The following is a 20,793-nucleotide window of genomic DNA, read 5'->3' as shown; positions in this document are numbered from 1 at the left end:
TGGTTAGAGCATTGGCTGATTGGTAAGAGGCAGTGAGTGGCAATAAAAGGGTCCTTTCCTGGTTGGCTGCCAGTAACTAGTGGTGTTCCGCAGGGGTCAGTGTTGGGACCACTTCTTTTTATGCTGTATATCAATGATTTAGATGATGGAATAGGTGGCTTTGTTGCCAAGTTTGCAGATGATATGAAGATTGGTGGAGGGGCAGGTAGTGTTGAGGAAACAGGTAGGATGCAGAAGGACAGATTAGGAGAATGGGTAAGAAAGTGGCAAATGAAACACAATGTTGAAACATTCACGGTCATGCACTTTGGTAGTAGAAATAAGTGTGTAGATTATTTTCTAAACGGGGAGAAAATCCAAAAATCTGAGATGCAAAGGGACTTGAGAGTCTTTATGCAGAACACCCTAAAGGTTAACTTGCAGGTTGAATCAATGCTGAGGAAGCCAAATGCAATGTTAGCATTCATTTCAAGAGATCTAGAATATAAGAGCACAGGTGTGATGCTGAGGATTTGTAAGGCATTGGTGAGGCTTCACCTTGAGTATCGTAAACAGTTTTGGGCTCCTTATTTAAGAAAAGATGTATTGAAATTGGAGAGTAAGTTTACAATGATGATTCCCGGAATTAATGATTTGCCAGTGAGGAACATTTGATGGCTCTGGGCCTATACTCACTGGAATTTAGAAGGATGAGGTCGGATTGTATGGAAGTCTTTCAAATGTTGAAAGGCCAAGACAGAGTAGATGTGGAAAGGATGTTTTCCATGGTGGGGGAGTCTAAGACAAGAGGGCACAACTTCAGGATAGAGAGGTGTCTTGTAAAACCGAGATGGGGAGAAATTTCTTTAGCCAGCCGGTGGTAAATTTGTGGAACTTGTTACCACAGGCAGCTGTGGAGGCTAAGTTGTTGGGTGTATTTAAAGCAGAGATTGATAGGTTCTTGATAGCCTTGGCATCAAAGGTTACAGGGATAAGGCCAGGAGTGGGGCTGAGAAGGGGAGCAAAAAAGGATCAGCCCTGATTGAAAGGTGGAGAAGACACTATGGGCCAAATGGCATAATTCTGCTCCTATGTCTTATGGTCTTACGGTCAGCATCCTCATTTACTCAGCTGCATGGATGATTTCTCTGAGAGAATCTTCAGTTAATGGAACATTTCTTAAACTTCAGCCTGAGCTCTTATAAGTTACTTTCTTGAAACAATCTGCCCTCATTTATAAAACTTTGATTTATTTTTAGGTTATTAAGTAATTTAACATTTTGATGAATTGTTTCAGAAGCACTGTAGAATTGAAATCAACGTCTGCATGTTTCCAAAGCTTAATTTAGAGGAACTTGATTACCACAAACTATTAATCACTGTAAAGCTTGCTGAAGAGAAATAATGTGAAGGAGTAATGGGGAAAGTCAATATGGACACATAGAACATATTACAGGCCACTGCTTTCCAGTTTTCAATCTCTCACTGTTGACTAAGAACATTCCTTCAGTAAACTACATCACAGTCCAATGACAAGCCTTTAGTGGAAAAGAGCCTTCAGCTGACTAGCATCATATTTCATTAAGGCAACTTTGCTTTATATTTGATATTTTCTTTCCCAAAATTGATTTTTCTGATTGAAGGCAAATTTTACTGATTGTAACAGCTGTGCCTGAGATTAACACTTAATTGTCCATAGCTGATATTCTTTTTGCATAATATTTAGCTTTGACTATAAAAAAGAAAGAAAGCAAGGACCAATATAAATTAGGCGTACTTTAAAATTAGATAAATTAGATGTTTTGCCTTGAGAGGTTGGTTATGCCTAGATTGAACTCCTGCCTTAGCAAGGACCTGGACCCACTGCAGTTTACCTATTGCCACAATAGGTCAAAGGCAGATGCAATCTCAATGGCTCTCCACACAGCTTTAGACCACCTAGACAACACAACCACCTACGTCAGAATGCTATTCATCGACTATAGCTCAGCATTTAATACCATCCTTCTCACAATCCTGACTGAGAAGTTGCAGAACCTGGGCCTCTGTACCTCCCTCTGCAATTTGGATCCTCGACTTCCTAAGTTGAGGACCACAGTCTGTGCGGATTGGTGATAACATATCCTCCTCGCTGATGATAAACACTGGTGCACCTTGGGTGTGTGCTTAGCCCACTGCTCTACTCTCTATATACAGTCGGCCCTCCTTATCCGCGAATTCCGCATGCATGAATTCAACCACGAATTGTGAAAACCCGGAAGTGCTCTTCCAGCACTTGTTTTTCGAGCATGTACAGACCTTTTTTTCTTGCCATTATTCCCTAATCAATGCAATATAACAACCACTTTACATAGCATTTACATTGTATTAGGTACTATAAGTAATCTAGAGATGATTTAAAGTATATGGCAGGATGTGCGTAAGTTATCGTGGATCGGGATCGAAAAAAGTCGGAAGTTCTCTTACTAAGTAAGTCGGAACAGGTACATCCGGTATTATTTAGCATCAGTTAGTCAAACGTTTGTCTTAGTGTATAGTATATATTTTACCCTTCTGTGCATATAAAACTCTTAAGAACGTACGTATTTCAGCACCAGGCTCGGGAACGGAAGTTCTCGGGACTCAGGACAGACCGCCATTGAGTGCACTCTCCACCGTGCCGTGTTGATGTGGAGGATCAAAAACCCAAAACCCCAAAACCCAATAATTAAACTGCTGCGTTGCTTAGTAATAATTGTAGCTTTCATTGGGGTAGAGACTTCCTCATTTAATCCTTTAAAATTGTTCCAATTGTTGACCGACGTAGCCTAACGCTTTTCCGATGACCGATGTGTTTCACCTCTTTCCAATCGCTTTATTATTTCCACTTTATTTAAAATCGTGTTTGTGATTATTTTCGGGAACAGAAACTCTGCGGATTCAGAGTTCTGCCACCAGATCCTAATGTCCACCGCACTGAACAAGTTAAATAAGGTCTGGGATTCCGCTGGGTCTTAAGGTCCACCACATTGAGACAGGTTGAATAAGGGATTTGAGCATCCACAAATTTTGGTATCCGTGAGGGGTCCCGGAACCAATCCCCCGTGGATAAGGAGGGCCAACTGTACATGTGAATGTTTGGCTAGGCATAGCTCAAATACCATCTGTAAATTTGCTGATGATGCAACCCTTGTAGGTAGAATTTCAGGTGGTGACGAAAGGGCTTACAGGACTGAGATATGCCAACTAGTGGAGTGGTGCTGCAGCAACAACATGGCACTCAATGTCAGTAAGACAAAAGAGCTCATTGTAGACTTCAGGAAGGGTAAAACAAAGGAACACATGCCAATCCTCAGAGGGATCATAAGTGGAGAGAGTGAGCAGCTTCAAGTTCCTCTGTGTCGAGATATCTGAGGATCTAACCTGGTCCCAACAAATCGATGTACTTATAAAGAAGGCAAGACAGTGGCTATACTTCATTAGGAGCTTGAAGAGATTTGGCATGTCAACAAATGCACTGAGAAACTTCTGTAGTTGCACTGTGGAGAGCATTCTGACAGGCTGCATCACTGTCTGGTATTGGGGAGAGGGGGCTACAGCACAGGACTGAAAGAAGGTGCAGAAGGTTGTAAATCTAGTCAGATCCATCTTGGGCACTAGCCTACAAAGTACCCAGGACATTTTTAGGGAGCGGTATCTCAGAAAGGCAGCATCCATTATTAAGGCCCTCTGTCACCCAGGGCATGCCCTTTTATCACTGTTACCATCAGGTAGGAGGTACAGAAGCCTGAAAGCCCACACTCAGCAATTCAGGAACAGCTTCTTCCCCTCTGCCATCTGATTCCTAAATGGATATGGATTTGGACACTAACTCACTTTTTTTTAATATACAGTATTTCTGTTTTTTGCACATTTTTAAAAATTCTATTCAATACATGTAATTGATTTACTTGTTTAATTATTATAATGTCTTATTTTACTTATTATTTTTTTCTCTCTGCTAGATTATGTGCTGCATTGAACTGCTGTTGCTAAGTTAACAAATTTCATGTCACATGCCGGTGATAATAAACCTGATTCTGATTCTGTATCTTACAATTTTCTAGACTTCATGGCACTTCGCACAAATGGGATTGTGTGTTCATAAATGAACGAGATTCAAATAATCTAATGCTATGCACTGTAAACATGGAAGTTGATTTAATGACACTGCCTATCTCAATTTCTTTCATTAGCATTGGTTGAAGATAGGTGTTCGATCTTCTGATTTGCCTAGCTCAGAATGAAGACCATAGGGTCAAAATAAGAATTTGGACTCACTGGAAGAAACATTTCATATCATAAGCCTAGCTCTTTTTTTGGACTACAGACCGAAGGGTTGACAGCTAGTTGCCATTACCATTACCTTTTTTCCATGTGTAAACCTAAGCAGAAAAATGTTGTACCAATGTTAATGAAGTTGTACCAAATTGTTTTCTTCCTGAATTTTGTCCAATGCTTACAAAGGACAAGGTTATAAAAATATCTTTGAATATAATATATAATTTTCTAATACTGTGAGTAAACCCTTGAAAGATTTGAACAGACACTATGTTTTATTGTCTGAATCTCATGTTAGTTTGGATGTTTGTTCTCTTTGTTTTGACACCTGCTGCTCCAGTAATGTTTCACATTACCCATTCTGACAGAAACAAGAGCATATAAACTTTTGAAACAATCGGCAATGCAACAGAATAGGAAGGACGATTCAGACTTGCATTCACCAGGTAATGATTCTTTGAGTATTTGGCAGTTGCAGATATAGATAATTACATATATAAATTACTTTATTTGAACACATGGAAATAGAATGATACCATGTATAACTGGAATTTGGTGGTATTTCAATTTTGTTTTTAATGAAAAACTTCCTTTTCACCCCCTATGTGGTTTTCTTGTTGCTATCCTATATAGTTTTGTGCTGACATAGTATGTTTGTCTTTATATTGTACATTTTTATCTAATGTCATTTTGTGGAATGGGAGTTCTTGATATGTACTGATTCAGCGATATATATCTGTCTTGCTTTTATAAATACTCAAAGCTCTTTCAACTATCATAACTATCTGTGAATGTGAAGAACATTTTCTAAATAGCCTATTTTTTCTATGACATATTTTATAGCTGTTTTCCTATGTATATACATGCAAATAGTACAAAATAACTTAAATTAACAAACATTCCATCGTGCTATCCTTGATGTTTTCATTCATAATATATTTAGAAATATAAATTTTCTGAAATATTTTTGTATTTTCTGAAATACAAAAATAGATTGCAGTTGCTGTAGATAATTCTTGTAATTCAACAAATGAGAAAATGTTTCTTTAATGACTTATCTTTCTGCAAAAATGTTAGAGGGCCTTGACCATAATTATAAAAAGAAACACTTAATTTTAATGTCTGGCCTACTTACTGATAATTTTATTGTAGTACTAGGCCCAGATATTGTGACCAACAGTGAAGAAACACTGTTCACTAAACTGAAAAATAACTTTAGAGCACCTACAAGTCCAAGTTTGCGCACTCCTCTGAAGGTGATGTCCGATGAATGTGAGATGAAGCAGTAGTGTGGCTTTTCAGTCAGTTAGTTTGGAGAATGCTGGCTGAGACATGCAGGGCCAGAAATCATATCTCAAATCTCAAAGACTGTTTGGAAGTGACACAGCCCACCAGGGCCCACCTATAGTCGAGGAATAGAGAGATTCTGTTAGCTGTGTTAGAGAGAACTAGACTAGGTTTGGGGAAGCAGTGCATGGCAGTAGGGAAATGATTTGAGAGAGGATCAGGTGTAGGCAATTCAGTCAATGTGTGGGAGAATATTCCAGCAGGAACCTGAAAAAGATACAGCCAGCATCACAGAGCCAGTAAGTATAAATCAGGAATTCTGAAATAGACCATTTGATTTAAAGATTTAGAAAGAGGGTGGATTATGAGAGATAGAAGATGCAAACAAAATTTCATTTTAGAAAATGTACCACTTTAAATCCCAAATGAAATAAGATTCTGAAGCAAAGAGACTCCAAGATTCAATTTTTAGGGCCGTAGAAATTTCAGAGTTTTGAAGTACATTTATGATCAAATCCAAACCCTGAGATTTGTCCTCCCACAGGCAGCCACAAAATAAAAATAGACACCATGGAGCCCATTAAAAGAAAACATCAAACACCCAATGCAGAAAACAAAGAACAAATCACACAAGCAGCAAAAATCAAGCAAATAACTCACAGAACATTAAAGTTCAAGCTGCAGAGTCCCAAAAAAGGACCAGGAGTGACAGCCACTGAATCAATTAAGTTTAGTGCTGTATCGACGACCACAGCAGCAGAACCAGTTCTGTGCCAAAATGCCTCGATCAAATCCCGCGAGTAACCAAAATGAATAACCAGAAATATATGAAAGATGAACCAAAGAGTTCTCCAAAAGCGAGTCCACAGAGGATATTAAACAATAAACCATAGAGACTCCTAAAAAAATGTCCCACAGCTTTACTGATGCACCATCAATAACTCTCAGAGACGTGAGGCGAGATATAGGCTTTTATTGGCTGGAAGAAAGAACAAGCGGCAAGTGACCACCACACAACATCCTGGAGACTGAGGAAGGGGCTGTGCCTCCAATCGCCTTTATACCGGGGTCTGTGGGAGGAGCCACAGGAGCAGTCAGCGGGGGGGGGGGGGGGGGGCGTGTCCAGACAGGTATATGTAGTTCACCACATTCACCAAGGCAATGAAACCTTGTAGCTTGGTACCAAAAACTCCTGCACCCTCCTCTGGTAGCCACTTGCCACTTGCCTTCTGCTCTCTTCCTAGTCATTTTCAATCTTGCTTGACACTTTAATTGGTGAGGAGTAATGGTGCTGACCATGGGTTCACAATCTGTCATAAGATATAGGAGCAGAATTAGGCCATTTGGCCCATCGAGTCTGCTCTGCCATTTCATCATGGCCGATCCAATTTTCCCCTTTAGCCCCAATCTCCTGCCTTCTCCCCTTATCCCTTCATGCCCTGAACAATCAAGAATTTAACAACCTCTTGTTAAATATACATAAACACTTGGCTCCACAGCCACCTGTTGCAACAAATTCCACAGGTTCACTACTTTCTGTCTAAAGAAATTTCTCCTCATCTCTGCTCTAAAGAACCCTCTATTCTGAAGTTGTATCCTCTGATCCTAGACTCTCCCACCATAAGAAACATCCTCTACACAGCCACTCTTATCAACGCCTTTCAACATTTGATAAGTTTGAATTAAATCATCCCTCATGCTTCTGAATTGTAGTGAATGCAGACCCAGAGCCATTAAACACACTTCATCTGCCAAGCCATTCACTCCTGCAATCATTTTTGCAAACCTCTTTTGTACAGTCTCCTGTTTCAGCACATCCTTTCTAAGATAAGGGACCCAAAACTGCTTACAATACTCCAAGTCAGGCCTCAACAATGCTTTATAAAGCCTCAACATTACATCCTTGCTTTTATATTATCGTCCTCTTGAAATGAATGCCAACATCGCATTTGCCTTCCTCACCACAGACTCAACTTGCAAATGAACCTTTCAGGAATACTGCACAAGCACTCCCAATGCCCTTTGCAGCTCAAATTTTTGAATTTTCTCTCCACTTAGAGAATAGTCTACCCTTTTATTTCTTCTACCAAAGTGCACAACCATACACTTCCCAACACTGTATTCATCTTTGTTCATTCTCCTGATTTGTCTGCATCCTCTCTACTTCCTCAAGATTATCTGCCCCTCCACCTATTTTCATATCATCCGTAAACCTTGCAAAAATGCCATCAATTCTGTTATCCAAATCATTGATAAATAATATAAAAAGAAGCAGTCTCAACACAGACCACTATGGAACACCATGTTGGTATCTTTCATGTAATACCGTGAGCTCTTAACTTGTTAGACAGCCTCATTTGTGGCACCTTCTCAAAGTCCTTCTGAAAATCCAAGTTCACAACATCAACTGATTCTCCTTCATCTATCCTGCTTGTTATTTCTTCAAAGAATTCCAACAGATTTGTCAGGCAAGATTTTCCATTGAAGAAACCATGCTGACTACAGCCTATTTTATCATGTGCCTCCAAGTATCCTGAAACCACATTATTAACAATTGACTTCAACATCTTCTCAACCACTGAGGTCTGACTAACTGGCCTATAATTGTCTTTCTTCTGCCTTTCTCCCTTCTTGAATAGTGGAGTGACATTTGTAATTTCACAGTCTTCTGGAACCATTCCAGAATCTAGTGATTCTTGAAAGATACTTACTAATCTCTTCAGCCACCTCTTTCAGAACCCTTGGGTAGACACTGTCAGGCCCGGGTGACTTATCTACCTTCTGACCTTTCAATTTTCCAAGAACCTTCTCCCTGGTAGTGGCAACTTTCATTAGGAATTGATATCTGCACACTCCACTCTCAACCTCACTGAATTCCCCAGGAAATAGTTAAAACACCAGATCGCTCACTCAGCCCAAAAATTCATAATTAAAATGGATTTTACAGACTGCAATCGATTGCAGTTCAGGAGAAGCATATTTAAAAGAGGAAGAAGAAGTAGTAGCTTTGTGAGCTCTCTGCAGAATGTCGCCATTGTTTGTGTTGGTTGCTGGCGCCATTTTGAAGGTGCTTTGATGTCATGACTCATCTCATCTTTTCATGCATTCCAGTACTGACATTGTTGTGAACTGAATGCCAATGCACAGCCTGTGGAGAAATAAAGTAAATTAGACCACAACAACTTTTGCATGTGGAGTCTATCAAGGTTACTGCGCAATAAAGGAGAATATTGTTCACCTTACTATTATTTCCACTGCAAAGCCAGGACCTACTGTATGCCTGTTCTGAATTATCAAATGTCTCTATTGTGCAAAACGAAAGCACTTTTACCAAGAGGTCATACTTGTTCTGCACTTTTATTTTTGAAGGGTTTTGAGGACATGGTTGCAGCACTTCCACAAAAACAATGAAAAAATACATTGCTATACTGAGAAAAGAAATATAATGTGGAAATGACTCCTCAATTACCACAAGTGCTTTAGCTAAATAATGTGATACTGTTGTATATTTGAAATATATATTATTGTTTATTATTGTTCTGACTCATCTTGTTTTCCAGATAAAAAGAACCTGAAATACACCAAAAAGATGAAAAACGATAATGATGGTGATAATTGTGAAACTGACTCGAGTGAGGAAAGTTCACATTTAAAGTAAGACATTGATAATTAAATCCAATCATTGCCTGAGACATTTTAGAAAGAAAATCTAAGCAAATATCTTCAGAAAGGGAAATTATGGCAGCAGAGGTGAGAAAGTTTCCTTGGCAACATCTGCACTCTAACTGGAGAATCAGAGAGAAAACACTTTTGTTGCCCTTCTGAGATTACACAGACATTTTTTCAGACAGTGTGTTTAACAAACTTGATTTTCTCATTGTTAATGTGTTTATGTTTTGATATGAAGTGGTGCATTGCGTATTTCTGTCTCTTATCTGGGAGAGCAACAGATTGGAGCACGTCACATTTGAATGGGATTCAGCTTCAGCTTGAGCAACTTTGGTTGAATATTAAGCTGAATATTTCAGAAAGTGATTTTTCTTCATATGCCAATGCCTTAATCAATAAAACACAATATTCAATCAGTGATAGTTTCACCTCAAATCTACTGTCCAATATAATGGAGTCACTCTGGTAGATTCCAATGCAAAATATCAGCTCCCTGATTGGCTTATGTAAACACCTGTAAAACAAAGATTAAAACAAGAATTTTTAAAAGATAAACATTTTATGAGATTTCAAATTCTTTTATCATTTTTGAACTATAAGACATAACCATTAGACAGAGGTTTCTCTTCAGTGGAACCACATCCAAGTCTGCTTTTTACCCAAAGCAGAATTGGCTGTTGTTTTTCACTATTCTTAATATTTCTCATGGATGCTATGAAACATTGACAGATGTATCTATGACATCTAGTGGGAAAAATAGGCACTGCACTAATTCCTCCTTTTTTAAAATATTTTATTAAAAATATAACCTTATATAATAAAAGATTGAATTTCATCTGCAAATGAGGACAATGTCATTAACTTAACACAGTTCCTGCTAATCCTAGATTCATATATATTGAAATGATGTATTTTTGGAATTGTATTTCATACTTATGGCTGCTGTTAGATTTTTCACGTCACTAGCTCGCACATTTCATTCTTAACTCTTTCTACACTGGCAGAAAATATCTGGAATTCAAACAACTTTGTACCAATTATAGTCTGAACTGAATTCTTCAAAAGTGCCTGGTTGTCATAGCAGTATACATGAAGGTTAAGAGCTCCCAGCAGGGAGCTATGCTCAACGGGTGCATAAGTTGGAAAACTAGTGTGTAGCTCCATCTCCCACCCACACTGCTTTTGGAAACGTGGCTAGAATGAATTTACAATTTATCCTTTATACAGTACCTCGGTAATCAATCACATTCTTTTCAACATTGTATCCAATCCAGGTTATGTAAGTTATCTAGTAGATTTTATCCATCTTACAAACTCAACACATTTGATGCTTTCATGAAAAAAATACAATATCCTCAGCAAGACATTGAAATACTAATTAGTAATCAAAAAGGAAATTGTAAGCATAATTAGACTAAATATTTTTAAAGTGTTACTAGTTTTTCTGCCATTGCTTTCAAAGTGAAAGTGCTCTGTTAAGATTTAGTCTCTTTATTGAAATCTAAATAATAAGAGCAGTGTATAGACACTCTTTTATGTTGGTGCCAAAAGCAGGTGAATACAATTAAGCCAGTTACTGCAGAGCACAAATCCAATAGAAGTAACAAATGGTCATTCAAACAAAATGAGGTATCATCCAAACTTTCCTCATGGAAGGTATTGCTTCTTTGCCTTGTACAGAGAAAGGTAAAGAAGGTAGACACTATGTTTTTCATGTCATGCTAATCTTTTTTGTGTGAAAGAAAAATGCATAGACAATTTAAACTGTCTATTGAGGTTTACTTTATATTCATGTGCATTATCTTTATATGTCCTTCTTGACTTTGTTTCTTTTGAATATGTGCTCTACTCCAATGTGTACATATGGCTTTCCATTCAGTGTAATTTATTTACATGTAAACTACAATATAACATCATTAATTACAGCACTTCTTTGTAAGTCAATAATAGCTTCCAAGATCTTTAAAAGAATTCATTCTCTCTTTATGTGCCCTGTTGACAATTGCAAAGTACATGTCTGACAACCAGCCCTATTCATGATAATACTGTTTCTATTTCTGAAGCGTTTTGTTGATTTGGATTGTTGGGGTAAATGGCAGCTGGCAACCTTCACACTTTTAGCAAAAGTTTGGAATGAAACCAGGTGCAGTTAGAGTAATTCATGTCTAGACTCTTTTGACTTTCTGGGTAACTGCGAATGAGTGTATACAGCTGCTCTCAGTAGGGTTACTGGGAGACTAAACAATGATGGGTTAGGAAAAGAGCTCTGGAAAGTTAAATGCAGAGAGGAGAGTATCAATTGTATTAAAAAATTCTCTATTAGGATCTATCCAGAAGCTTTAGATCATGCCATTTGGATTGTTCTTAAAAAAGTTAGTTTTGATACACTAATATCAAAAACACCCTGTTCCCCAAGTTCTACTTTTGTAAAGGTTTAATTTTTTTTAGAACTTACATTTATGAATAACTTTTTACAACCAGAGGATATCTCATAGTGCCTTAATGCCAATGGAATTCTGTTGAATTGCAGGCACTATTGTAACACTGGAAAGAGTACTTGAAACAACGGGTGCTTCCAGGCCTCATGTCTGTCCCTCAACACCACCATGTCACTCCTTCAGCTCCACATCAGTTACCTGTCAACATTCTAGGGCATCTCCCATCTATGGTGCAATAGAAAGTAGCTATAGGCAGGGCAGAAATGCATAATTTTGCCAGGTCATAGTTGAATAATCTGCTTTTGATGAAACGCCAGAAGTGAAAATCAAAGAATTGGTGTTCTTTGTATGGCTTTCCTCTTAGGAGATGATTATCTCTAACTGAAGCTCATGGAATTAATAATTGGGGATGTTTTTTCAGCAAGAAATAGAGAACGAGGATAATGGGAATGATATGATTGAACTGAAATGAATGATTACTGTATTCATTAATGTTTTAGATGATAGAATGGAGAACCACTTTTTCATAGTTGCTAATGACACAAAGTTCGGTGGCACAGTGAAGAGCATGATTGGGATCATAGAATAGAACAACAAAGAAGAAACTTATTGCAGTTATGTAGTTAGGCTGTATCAGTGTAATTTCAGTACTATGTACTTTCCTTCAGTCATTGCCTCCATTTAACTCAGTTAATCCATTTCTTGAAATCCGTTAATTTTCCGAAAGCATGTAAAGGTAAACAAAGGCAGCATTTGGACAGTTGACTTCCTGCTGTCAACTCAGTTTCTATCACATGACTTATGATTGGTAAATTAAGTGCTCAGTTTATCCCTAATATACGTTGATGTATGGAGTCATGTAATACCTCATGATCTGACTGTCATACGCTGCTAGTTCTCTCATTTGGAAGCTACTAAAGGGGAATTTGTACTTGGAGAACCAAAGTGAATTCCAACAGTAAGGTGAGCGCCACAGAAAATAGGAGTGGTTAACAAATATTGACTTATTAGTCTGAAGGATTCTTGTATCTTTAATGCATGTCTGAAGATTTGCCAGTAGAATGTGACTCTACTTTGATAAGGCAATCTACATCTATCTCTTTTCACTTCTTCTGATCCTGATATGCTGAGCCCCTATCCCACTCCCTTTCACAATATCACCATCCCCCCCCACTTCACCCCAGCCCCATTCATCTTCTTCAGCCCCTTCCCTCCTTCCCACCCTATACTTTCTGTAAAGCAAGATGCTCACAAACACAGAACTTCAGGAAAGATGCAGGCCCTGACGTTGTCTCATCTGGTACTCCGAGGTACCATGTGGATCAGCGCACACCTGCCTTCACCGAGTTACTTAACATTTCCCTGCAATTATGCAGGGTTCCAGACTGCTTTAAAGTTTCTACAATCACTCCAGTTCCCAAGAAAGACATGATCACTGGACTTAATGATTATTGGCCAGTTGCTCTGATTTCAGTAGTTATGAAAACCTTTGAACTTCTGATGTTAAGTCCATTACTGATCCTCTTCTTAACTTTATATGGTTTTGCTTATAGAGCAAATTGGTCATTTCAGGATGCAATTAGCTTGAGCCTTCGTTGTATTCTTCAACATTTGGACTCTCCAACACGTATGTGAGGATCTTGTTTGTGGATTTTAGTTTCACCTTCAACATGATTGTTCCAGGGTTGCTCCACAGCAAGCTAACCCAGCTAGCTGTACTCTACAGTAGTTGTAAGTGGATTTCGAACTTCCTGAAGGAAGGAAGCAGTATGTGAGGCTGGGCTCCTACTTGACCAATCCAATGTCTATAAACACAGGCACCCCTCAGGGCTGTGTTCTTTCATCCCTCCTATTCTTACTTCATAGAAATGACTGTCTCTCCACAGACAAGTTCATTAAAATCCTAAAGTTCACAGATGACACAACTGTAGTTGGTCTCATCTCTAATAATGATATGAACCGCTGTCAAGAGAAATAGACCATCTTGCAGCATGGTGTATTCATAACAACTTGGAGCTTAATGATATCAAGAAGGTGGAAATGAGGATGAACTTCTTCCAGCAGCCCTCTACCTGTCCCCTCTTGGAAATTAATGGTCAGGTTATGTCTGTGGTCAAGTCATCCATATTCCTGGGGACTACCATTAACAATACACTGAAGCAGACAAGCAAGTTATGTTCATCACTAGGAAAGCACAGCAGCGATTGTTCTTCCTACGCTAGCTTAGGAAACTTATCATCTTGGCATTTCCTGATGACTTTTTATTCAGCCATCATTGACAGTGTTATGACCAACTCTATCACTGTTTAGTTTCTTGCGCCTCCTCCCTTTCCATGTCCAAGTTGCAGTGAGTGGTCCACTCAGTGGAAAAGATCATAGGCTGTCAGCTACCGATATTAAAAGACATGTTCATCACCAAAGTGAAGAAATGAGCAGAAAAAATAACTGCTGACTCCACCCATTCTAGCAGTCATCTATTCACAAAATTACCATCAGGAAGATGCTGCAAGTCCAGCATCACCAGGACTACACATCATCTCTAAAGCTTCTTTCCTATGGCTATCCAGCTTCTCAACAAAACTCACTCAGGTGTAATACCCTACTGTCTCTGCACAACATCTGTTAAATAGTCTTTCCTGTTCCCCTTGTTGTGTTGATACTTATTGAGTCTGTTCATATTTATTTAGATTTGATTGTTACAGTGCTTCCAGCGTATGCAAACTGGTTGGTTAGGTTCTCCCTGCTGAGTTGAAAGATTGTGACTCAATTCCCAGTCCAGGAACACAGTAATCTCAGTGACTCTCCTATGCAGTGCTGAGGCAGTGCCATCTGTCTAGGCCGCGCCTGCTTTATCTGGTGAATATAAAAGATTTTATTATGCTATTTTGAAGGAGAGCAGAATCCACTTTATGCTGGAAAACATTTATTCCTCTATCAGTCTCAAGTAAATAATGATTATTGAGTATTATCACATTGCTGTTTGCAGGTGTTTTCAGTGTATATATTAATTGCCATGATTCCTGAATTACAAGATTAAGTATGCTTCAGAAGTACGTGATCAGCTTTGGGACATCCTGAGGTTGTGCAAAATACAATGTGAATACAATCAATTATTTTTCAGATTATCAGCACATGGAAAAGTTATCAGTTTATGGTGTAAAATAGTATGTAGAGATTTGTGAATTGTCATAATTTATTGCACAGTTAATGCTGCTCCACTGCTAAATATAGTAAGTAGAAATCTTATTAATTTGTCTATGAACAAAATAAATATTGGATATAGGCAAGTTTAGCATGTTAAAGCTACTATGAATTATGTAAGGCAGTTTGTGATGAAATCATAGTGTTTTTCTATTTCACACAACCTTGAGAGAGTATCTCATGACTGTAAAGAGTAAATTGTTTCTGAAGGCTTTGAACTTTTTTAAAGAGTTTTGCCTTTCTGTTTGAACTTTCACCACCTTAGTTCCTCTTTCTTTCATTCCAGTCCTCTTTTGGCATCTAATTTCCTCTACGGTTTGCTCTGGGTTTTTTTCTGCCCCTAAACTTGATCAGTTAAATCTATTGCTTCCATCATTCAACATAGTCCTAGATGTGGATTTAACCATACAAAGCTGTTATCAGATCATACAAATACTAGGTGATTAGCTTTAAATCTTCATCTTGTTTTCAAGAGGTTACTAGGGAAATTATGCTAGAGTCATGAACGTCAGAGAGTCATAGAGCAGTACAGCATCGATAAAGACCCTTTGTCCCAAAGAGTCCATGCCAAACACGTTTTCTTTTTCCTGCATTTGATCCATATTCCTCTAAGCCCTGCCCCTTCATGTACCTATCCAGTGCCTCTTAAATTATAATGTTGTATCTGCCTCAACTATATTCTCTAGCATAATGTTCCATATACTCCCCACCTTCTGCATTTAAAAAAAATAAAAGCTGGCCCCCAGATCCATTTTAACTCCTTTATCTCTTACTTCAAATCCTTGCCCCCAGGTTTTCGTCTCCCTTATTCCCCTATCCAGGGGAAAAGACCGTTAGCATCAACCTTATCTAAACCTCTCATAATCTTAAATGTTTCTCTAAGATTGCTGCTCATTATCCTGTGTTCAAAGAATAAACATCCAGCCTGGTCAATCTCTCTGTATAACTCAGGCCCTCTAGTTCTGGCAACATCCTTGTAAATCTTTTCTGCACTTGTCCAGTTTAACCAGATCTTTCCTATAACAGGATGGACAAAACTATACACAGTACTTCAAATGCAACTTGAAGTATTGTCAGTTGTCAATGACTTGTACAACTGCAGTATGTCCCAACTCCTAAATTCATTATGCTGACTGTTAAAGGCCAGCATGCTAAATGGGATTTATCCCAGCTTTGTCGACCTGTGATGCCACTTTCAATGAACTATGTATTTGTATTCTATTATACTTCCTAATGCCCAATGCTAATTTGACTTTCCAAAATACATTCCCCCACACTTAGCTGTATTGAAATCCTTACCACTCCTCAGCCCACTTCCCTAACTGATCATGATCTCCTTGTAATCCACAATAACCTTTTCTTTATTATCAGCAACACCTGTGAATTTTGTATCAGCCTCTAACTTACTGATCAAGCCTTGTGCATTTGCATCCAAGTCATATCTATACACAATAAATAACAAGCGTCCCAAGACTAACCCCTGTGGCACAGCCATTCATCAGCCTCCATTCTGAGAAACAACTTTTTGTCACCACCTTCTGTTTCCTACCTCCGAGCCAATTCTGAATCTCTCCAACTGGCCATGCTGACTCCTAATTAGACTGTATCTATCCATGTGCAGTTAGATCCTGTCCCTCAGAATTCCCACAGGTAACTTTCCCACTATCGATGTCAGTTTGACTAACATGCAGTTCCCTAACTTTTCCGTGGTACTCAATTAAAACAACAGAAACTTCACCAGTAGCTCACGATGAAGGAAATATCTCCACAAGGGCCTTCGCAGTTTCCTCTCTAGCCTGTTACAAAGTCCATGGATGCACTTGTTCCGGCCCATGAGAATTACGTATCTGTCTTAATGGGCTATGAGGCTGCAACCTTTCTAATATGAATGTCCTCAGGAACATCTCTAGTTTTTTTTTAATCGCTTGAACAACCATTTTCTTAGAACATAGAAAACCTACAGCACAATACAGGCCCTTCAGCCCACAAAGGTATGCCTAACATGTCCTTACCTTAGAAATTACCTAGGGTTACCCATAGCCCTCTATTTTTCTGAGTTCCATGTACCTGTCTCTTAAAAGACTCTATCATATCTGCTTCCACCACTGTCGCCGGTAGCCCATTCCACTCACTCACCACTCTCTGTGTTTCTAAAAAAAAACTTACCCCTGACATCTCCTCTGTACCTGCTTCCAAGCAGATTAAAACTGTGCCCTCTTGTGCTAGCCATTTCAGCCCCAAGAAAAAGCCTCAGATTATCCACACAATCAATGCCTCTCATCATCTTGTATACCTCCATCAGGTTACCCCTCATCCTCCATCACTCCAGGGAAAAAAGGCCGAGTTCACTCAACCTATTCTCATAAGGCATGCTCCTCAACCCAGGCAACAACTTTGTAAATCTCCTCTGCACCCTTTCTATGGTTTCCATGTCCCTCCTATACCAGAACTGAGCACAGTACTCCAAATGGGGTCTGACCAGGGTCCTATATAGCTGCAACATTACCTTTCGGCTCCTAAACTCAATCCCATGATTGATGAAGGCCAATACACTGTATGTTTTCTTAACCGCAGAGTCAATCCGCGTAGCAGCTTTGAGTGTTCTATAGACTCAGACCCCAAGATCCCTCTGATCCTCCACACTGCCAAGAGTCTTACCATTAATATTATAATCTGTAATCATATTTGACCTACCAAAATGAACCACCTCACACTTATCTGGGTTGAACTCTATCTGCCACTTCTCAGCCCAGTTTTGCATCGTGGGTGGCCAACCTACATGCAGAATATGACCCATCTACAACCACTCTTTGCCTTCTGTGGGCAAGCCAGTTCTGGATCCACAAAGCAATGCCCTCTTGGATCGCATCCCTCCTTACTTTCTCAATATTCTCCACAATAAACACGAAGGTGAAATATTCATCATACATGGGGACTTATTCTCTACCTAGCCACTCTTCTAAATTTAATCTAACTTTAATGTACATCATTATATAACCAATTGGGATTTTTCCTATCTGCCCACACACACTATCTTTGCCATCCAGATTTCCTTCTTAAGAATATTCTTAATTGCAGTGGTATGAGAGATGATTTGGCCAAAGTAAATTGGAAGAGATGCCAGCAGGGATGACAGCAGAGCAGCAATGGCGTGAGCTTCTGGGGAAAATGAGGAAGGTGCAGGGTAGATATAGATATATTCCAAAAATGAAGAAATACTCAAATGGCAAAATACAATTGTGGCTGACAAGGGAAGTCAAAGCTAATGTTAAAACAAAAGAGAGGGCATATAGCAAAGCAAAATTAGAAGGAAGATAGAGGATTAGCACATGAAAGGTTTATCCCTGCCTTTACTGAGTCCCTGGCCATCCTAATTTCTAGACTTGTTCTTGTTGGCTGCTGTTTTATCTTATGGCTTGTGCCTGCTGCTCAGAATCTTCTCCTCCTGCCAATCTAGTTTAATCCCTCCCATGTAGCACTAGCAAATTTCGCTGCAAGGATATTGGTCCCTCTCTGGTTCAAGGGCAATCTGCCCTTCTTGTACAGGTTGCCTCTGTCCTGGAAGAGTCTCAATAGTCCAAGAATCTGAATCTCTTTCCCTGGTACCTTCCATTACTGTTCTTGTTAGCATGTGGTATCAGGAGTAATTCAGAGATCACTTACTCTGCGATCCTGCTTCTTAACTTCCTATCTCTCTCCACATAGTCATTCTGCAAGACCACATCCCTTTTCTATCAATGTTGTTTGTAGCAACATGTACAATGACCTGTCACTGTTCACCCTCCTGCTTGAGAATTTTCTGCAGTCATTCAGAGATATCCTTGACCTTGGAGGCAACTCTTCTGCTGACACAGAATCTCCTCTCTGTCCCCCTCACCTTCAAATCTCTAATCACCATTTCCCTGTCTAACAGTATTTTACCCATCCCTACTGAGCCTCAGTGCCAGAGACCTAACTACAGCTAGCATCTGAAAGGACGTCTCCCTCAACAATATCCAAGGTACTATACCTGCAAGTGAAGAAAATGTTGTTTATTTATTATGTAAAAGAAATATACTACAGATGCTGTAAAGCTAAAATGAAAACAAAACCCCTCAGCAGTTCAGGCAATATCTTTATGAGAGAAACACTCTTAACATTTCTCATTAAGGACTTTACATTGGACAGTCATCAAAAAATGTTCTTCAGAAAGCAAATTGCTCCCCTGCAAACTATTTTAAATTGGTTTTAATATTGCACTATCCATTCAGTGCTTTTGTACTGCTAAGATTGCTATGTTGCTTACAAATGTATCCTTTAGCTTTAATATTAAAATAATACGATTGTTTTGCAGTGCATAGGAGAAAATGACTGGCATCATCTGTAATCGATAGTGATTCTTGCATAGCAACTGTTAAGCCATTGGCCTACCACCTTAATCAAGAAATGCTTAAGTTCACAATTGGAAGAAGGCTCTTGTGTCTCCACACATCACAAATATATTAAATCCATACCAATTTTATTTTTGTTTCTAGCACCTTGAGCAATATACTCACACCATCAAGTTTCAGCAATTTTAATTACAGAATTCTGGATCTAATTTCTAATGCAACTGAGTTGTCCTCCACTACCCAACTATTCAACAGCAGCCCCCATCGTGTCTCTCTTTGTGGTCTTATGAGATTATGCAATTTTACATAAATTTACAAATATCAAATATAATGAGGACCTTGTATTAGTTGGGTAGTAATATGTTTCTGTGTTTTATTCAGTCATACAAAATGCCTCGGTAGTGTAGCAGAGTTTAATTCTAGTGTCCTCCATAAAAAGTTTGTACTTTCTCCCTGTGAGTGTGTGGGTTTCCTCTGGTTTCCTCCCACAGTCCAAAAACATACCAATTAATAGGTTATTTGGTCAATGTAAATAGTGCTATGATTAGGTTAGGTTGATTACTGGGAAATGTGGCTTGTTAGGCCAGAAGGGCCTGTAAATCTAAGTAATTAATAAATAAGTAAATACTGGAAGAACTCACCAGGTCATGTAGCATCTTCGGAAAGGAATAAACAATTGACGTTTCGGGTCAAGATCCTTCATCAAGATCTCTCAGCCCAAAATGCAAACTGTTTATTCCTATTCGTAGGTGCTGCCTGTAAGGATGAATGGATAGGAAGTTCCTCCTGCATTTTGTATGTGTTACTTTGGATTTTCAGCATCTGCAGAATCTCTTGTGTTTAATTCACTCATGTCTTGGTCACCCAGCGATTACGGGTTTTTCACATTGTTTATGTAACTAAGTCATGTATTATCAGTAAGTGCAAAATACTATGATATGTATGTGTATGAAGGTTCTCAGTCATCCAGGTCATTATATATTAAGGCAAATGGAGGTGTGAACTGTTATGGAGATGTCAGGGTAGAGATGTTAGTACTGCAATGTAAGTAGCTGATAGATGGTGTAAAACTCCACACCCTCTGTTCAGGGATGGCTTTTTTAATCCTTCTTTCAAACCATCTGTCCTCCCTGTCCAAAATGTGTACCTCCATTCATGCAAAGATGAGACTAATGACCTTCTAATTACCTCTACGACTCTTAGCAACCCTTATGTGATTGCTATACCTTTAAACAACTCACAGAGTTTATAAGCCGGAAAACTACCCACCATGGATCAGAACTGAAGGAGCCGCATGGATGAGTGGCAAAACATCTTCTAGACAACACAGCAAGTCCAGTTGCTTTGACTTACTACTGCTTGATACACTATGATATGTATTTCATAAACTTTAGAAAGTATGAATGTTGACTGAATTTGCTGTCATTAAAAGGAAGTGAATATTCCTTTTGTAACATACAAAATCCTTTTGCAAATAGTTGTATAGTTTTTAATCAAGCTTCAAAAAATGTTTAGATTCAGATTTAAATTAGTTTATTATTGTCATTATC

At 38.8% G+C, this 20,793-nt stretch overlaps 1 protein-coding gene across 3 annotated transcripts in view; it reads left to right on the top strand.

The window, feature by feature from the left end:
* kiz (kizuna centrosomal protein) overlaps positions 1-20,793 on the top strand; it is a 209,202-nt gene that overhangs the window by 147,092 nt on the left and 41,317 nt on the right. For all 3 annotated transcript variants that reach the window (XR_009515170.1, XM_059986274.1, XM_059986275.1), the window contains exons 11-12: positions 4,647-4,724; positions 9,126-9,219. Coding sequence is in view for 2 of the 3 variants with exons in the window: in XM_059986274.1 (XP_059842257.1) it covers positions 4,647-4,724; positions 9,126-9,219 (172 nt within the window). In the remaining variant the exon portion in view is untranslated. The remainder of the gene's footprint in view (positions 1-4,646; positions 4,725-9,125; positions 9,220-20,793) is intronic.

Source organism: Hypanus sabinus, chromosome 12, assembly GCF_030144855.1.
Source record: "Hypanus sabinus isolate sHypSab1 chromosome 12, sHypSab1.hap1, whole genome shotgun sequence".
NCBI classification, from domain to species: domain Eukaryota; kingdom Metazoa; phylum Chordata; class Chondrichthyes; order Myliobatiformes; family Dasyatidae; genus Hypanus; species Hypanus sabinus.
This window is presented reverse-complemented; position numbering and strand designations above follow the sequence as displayed.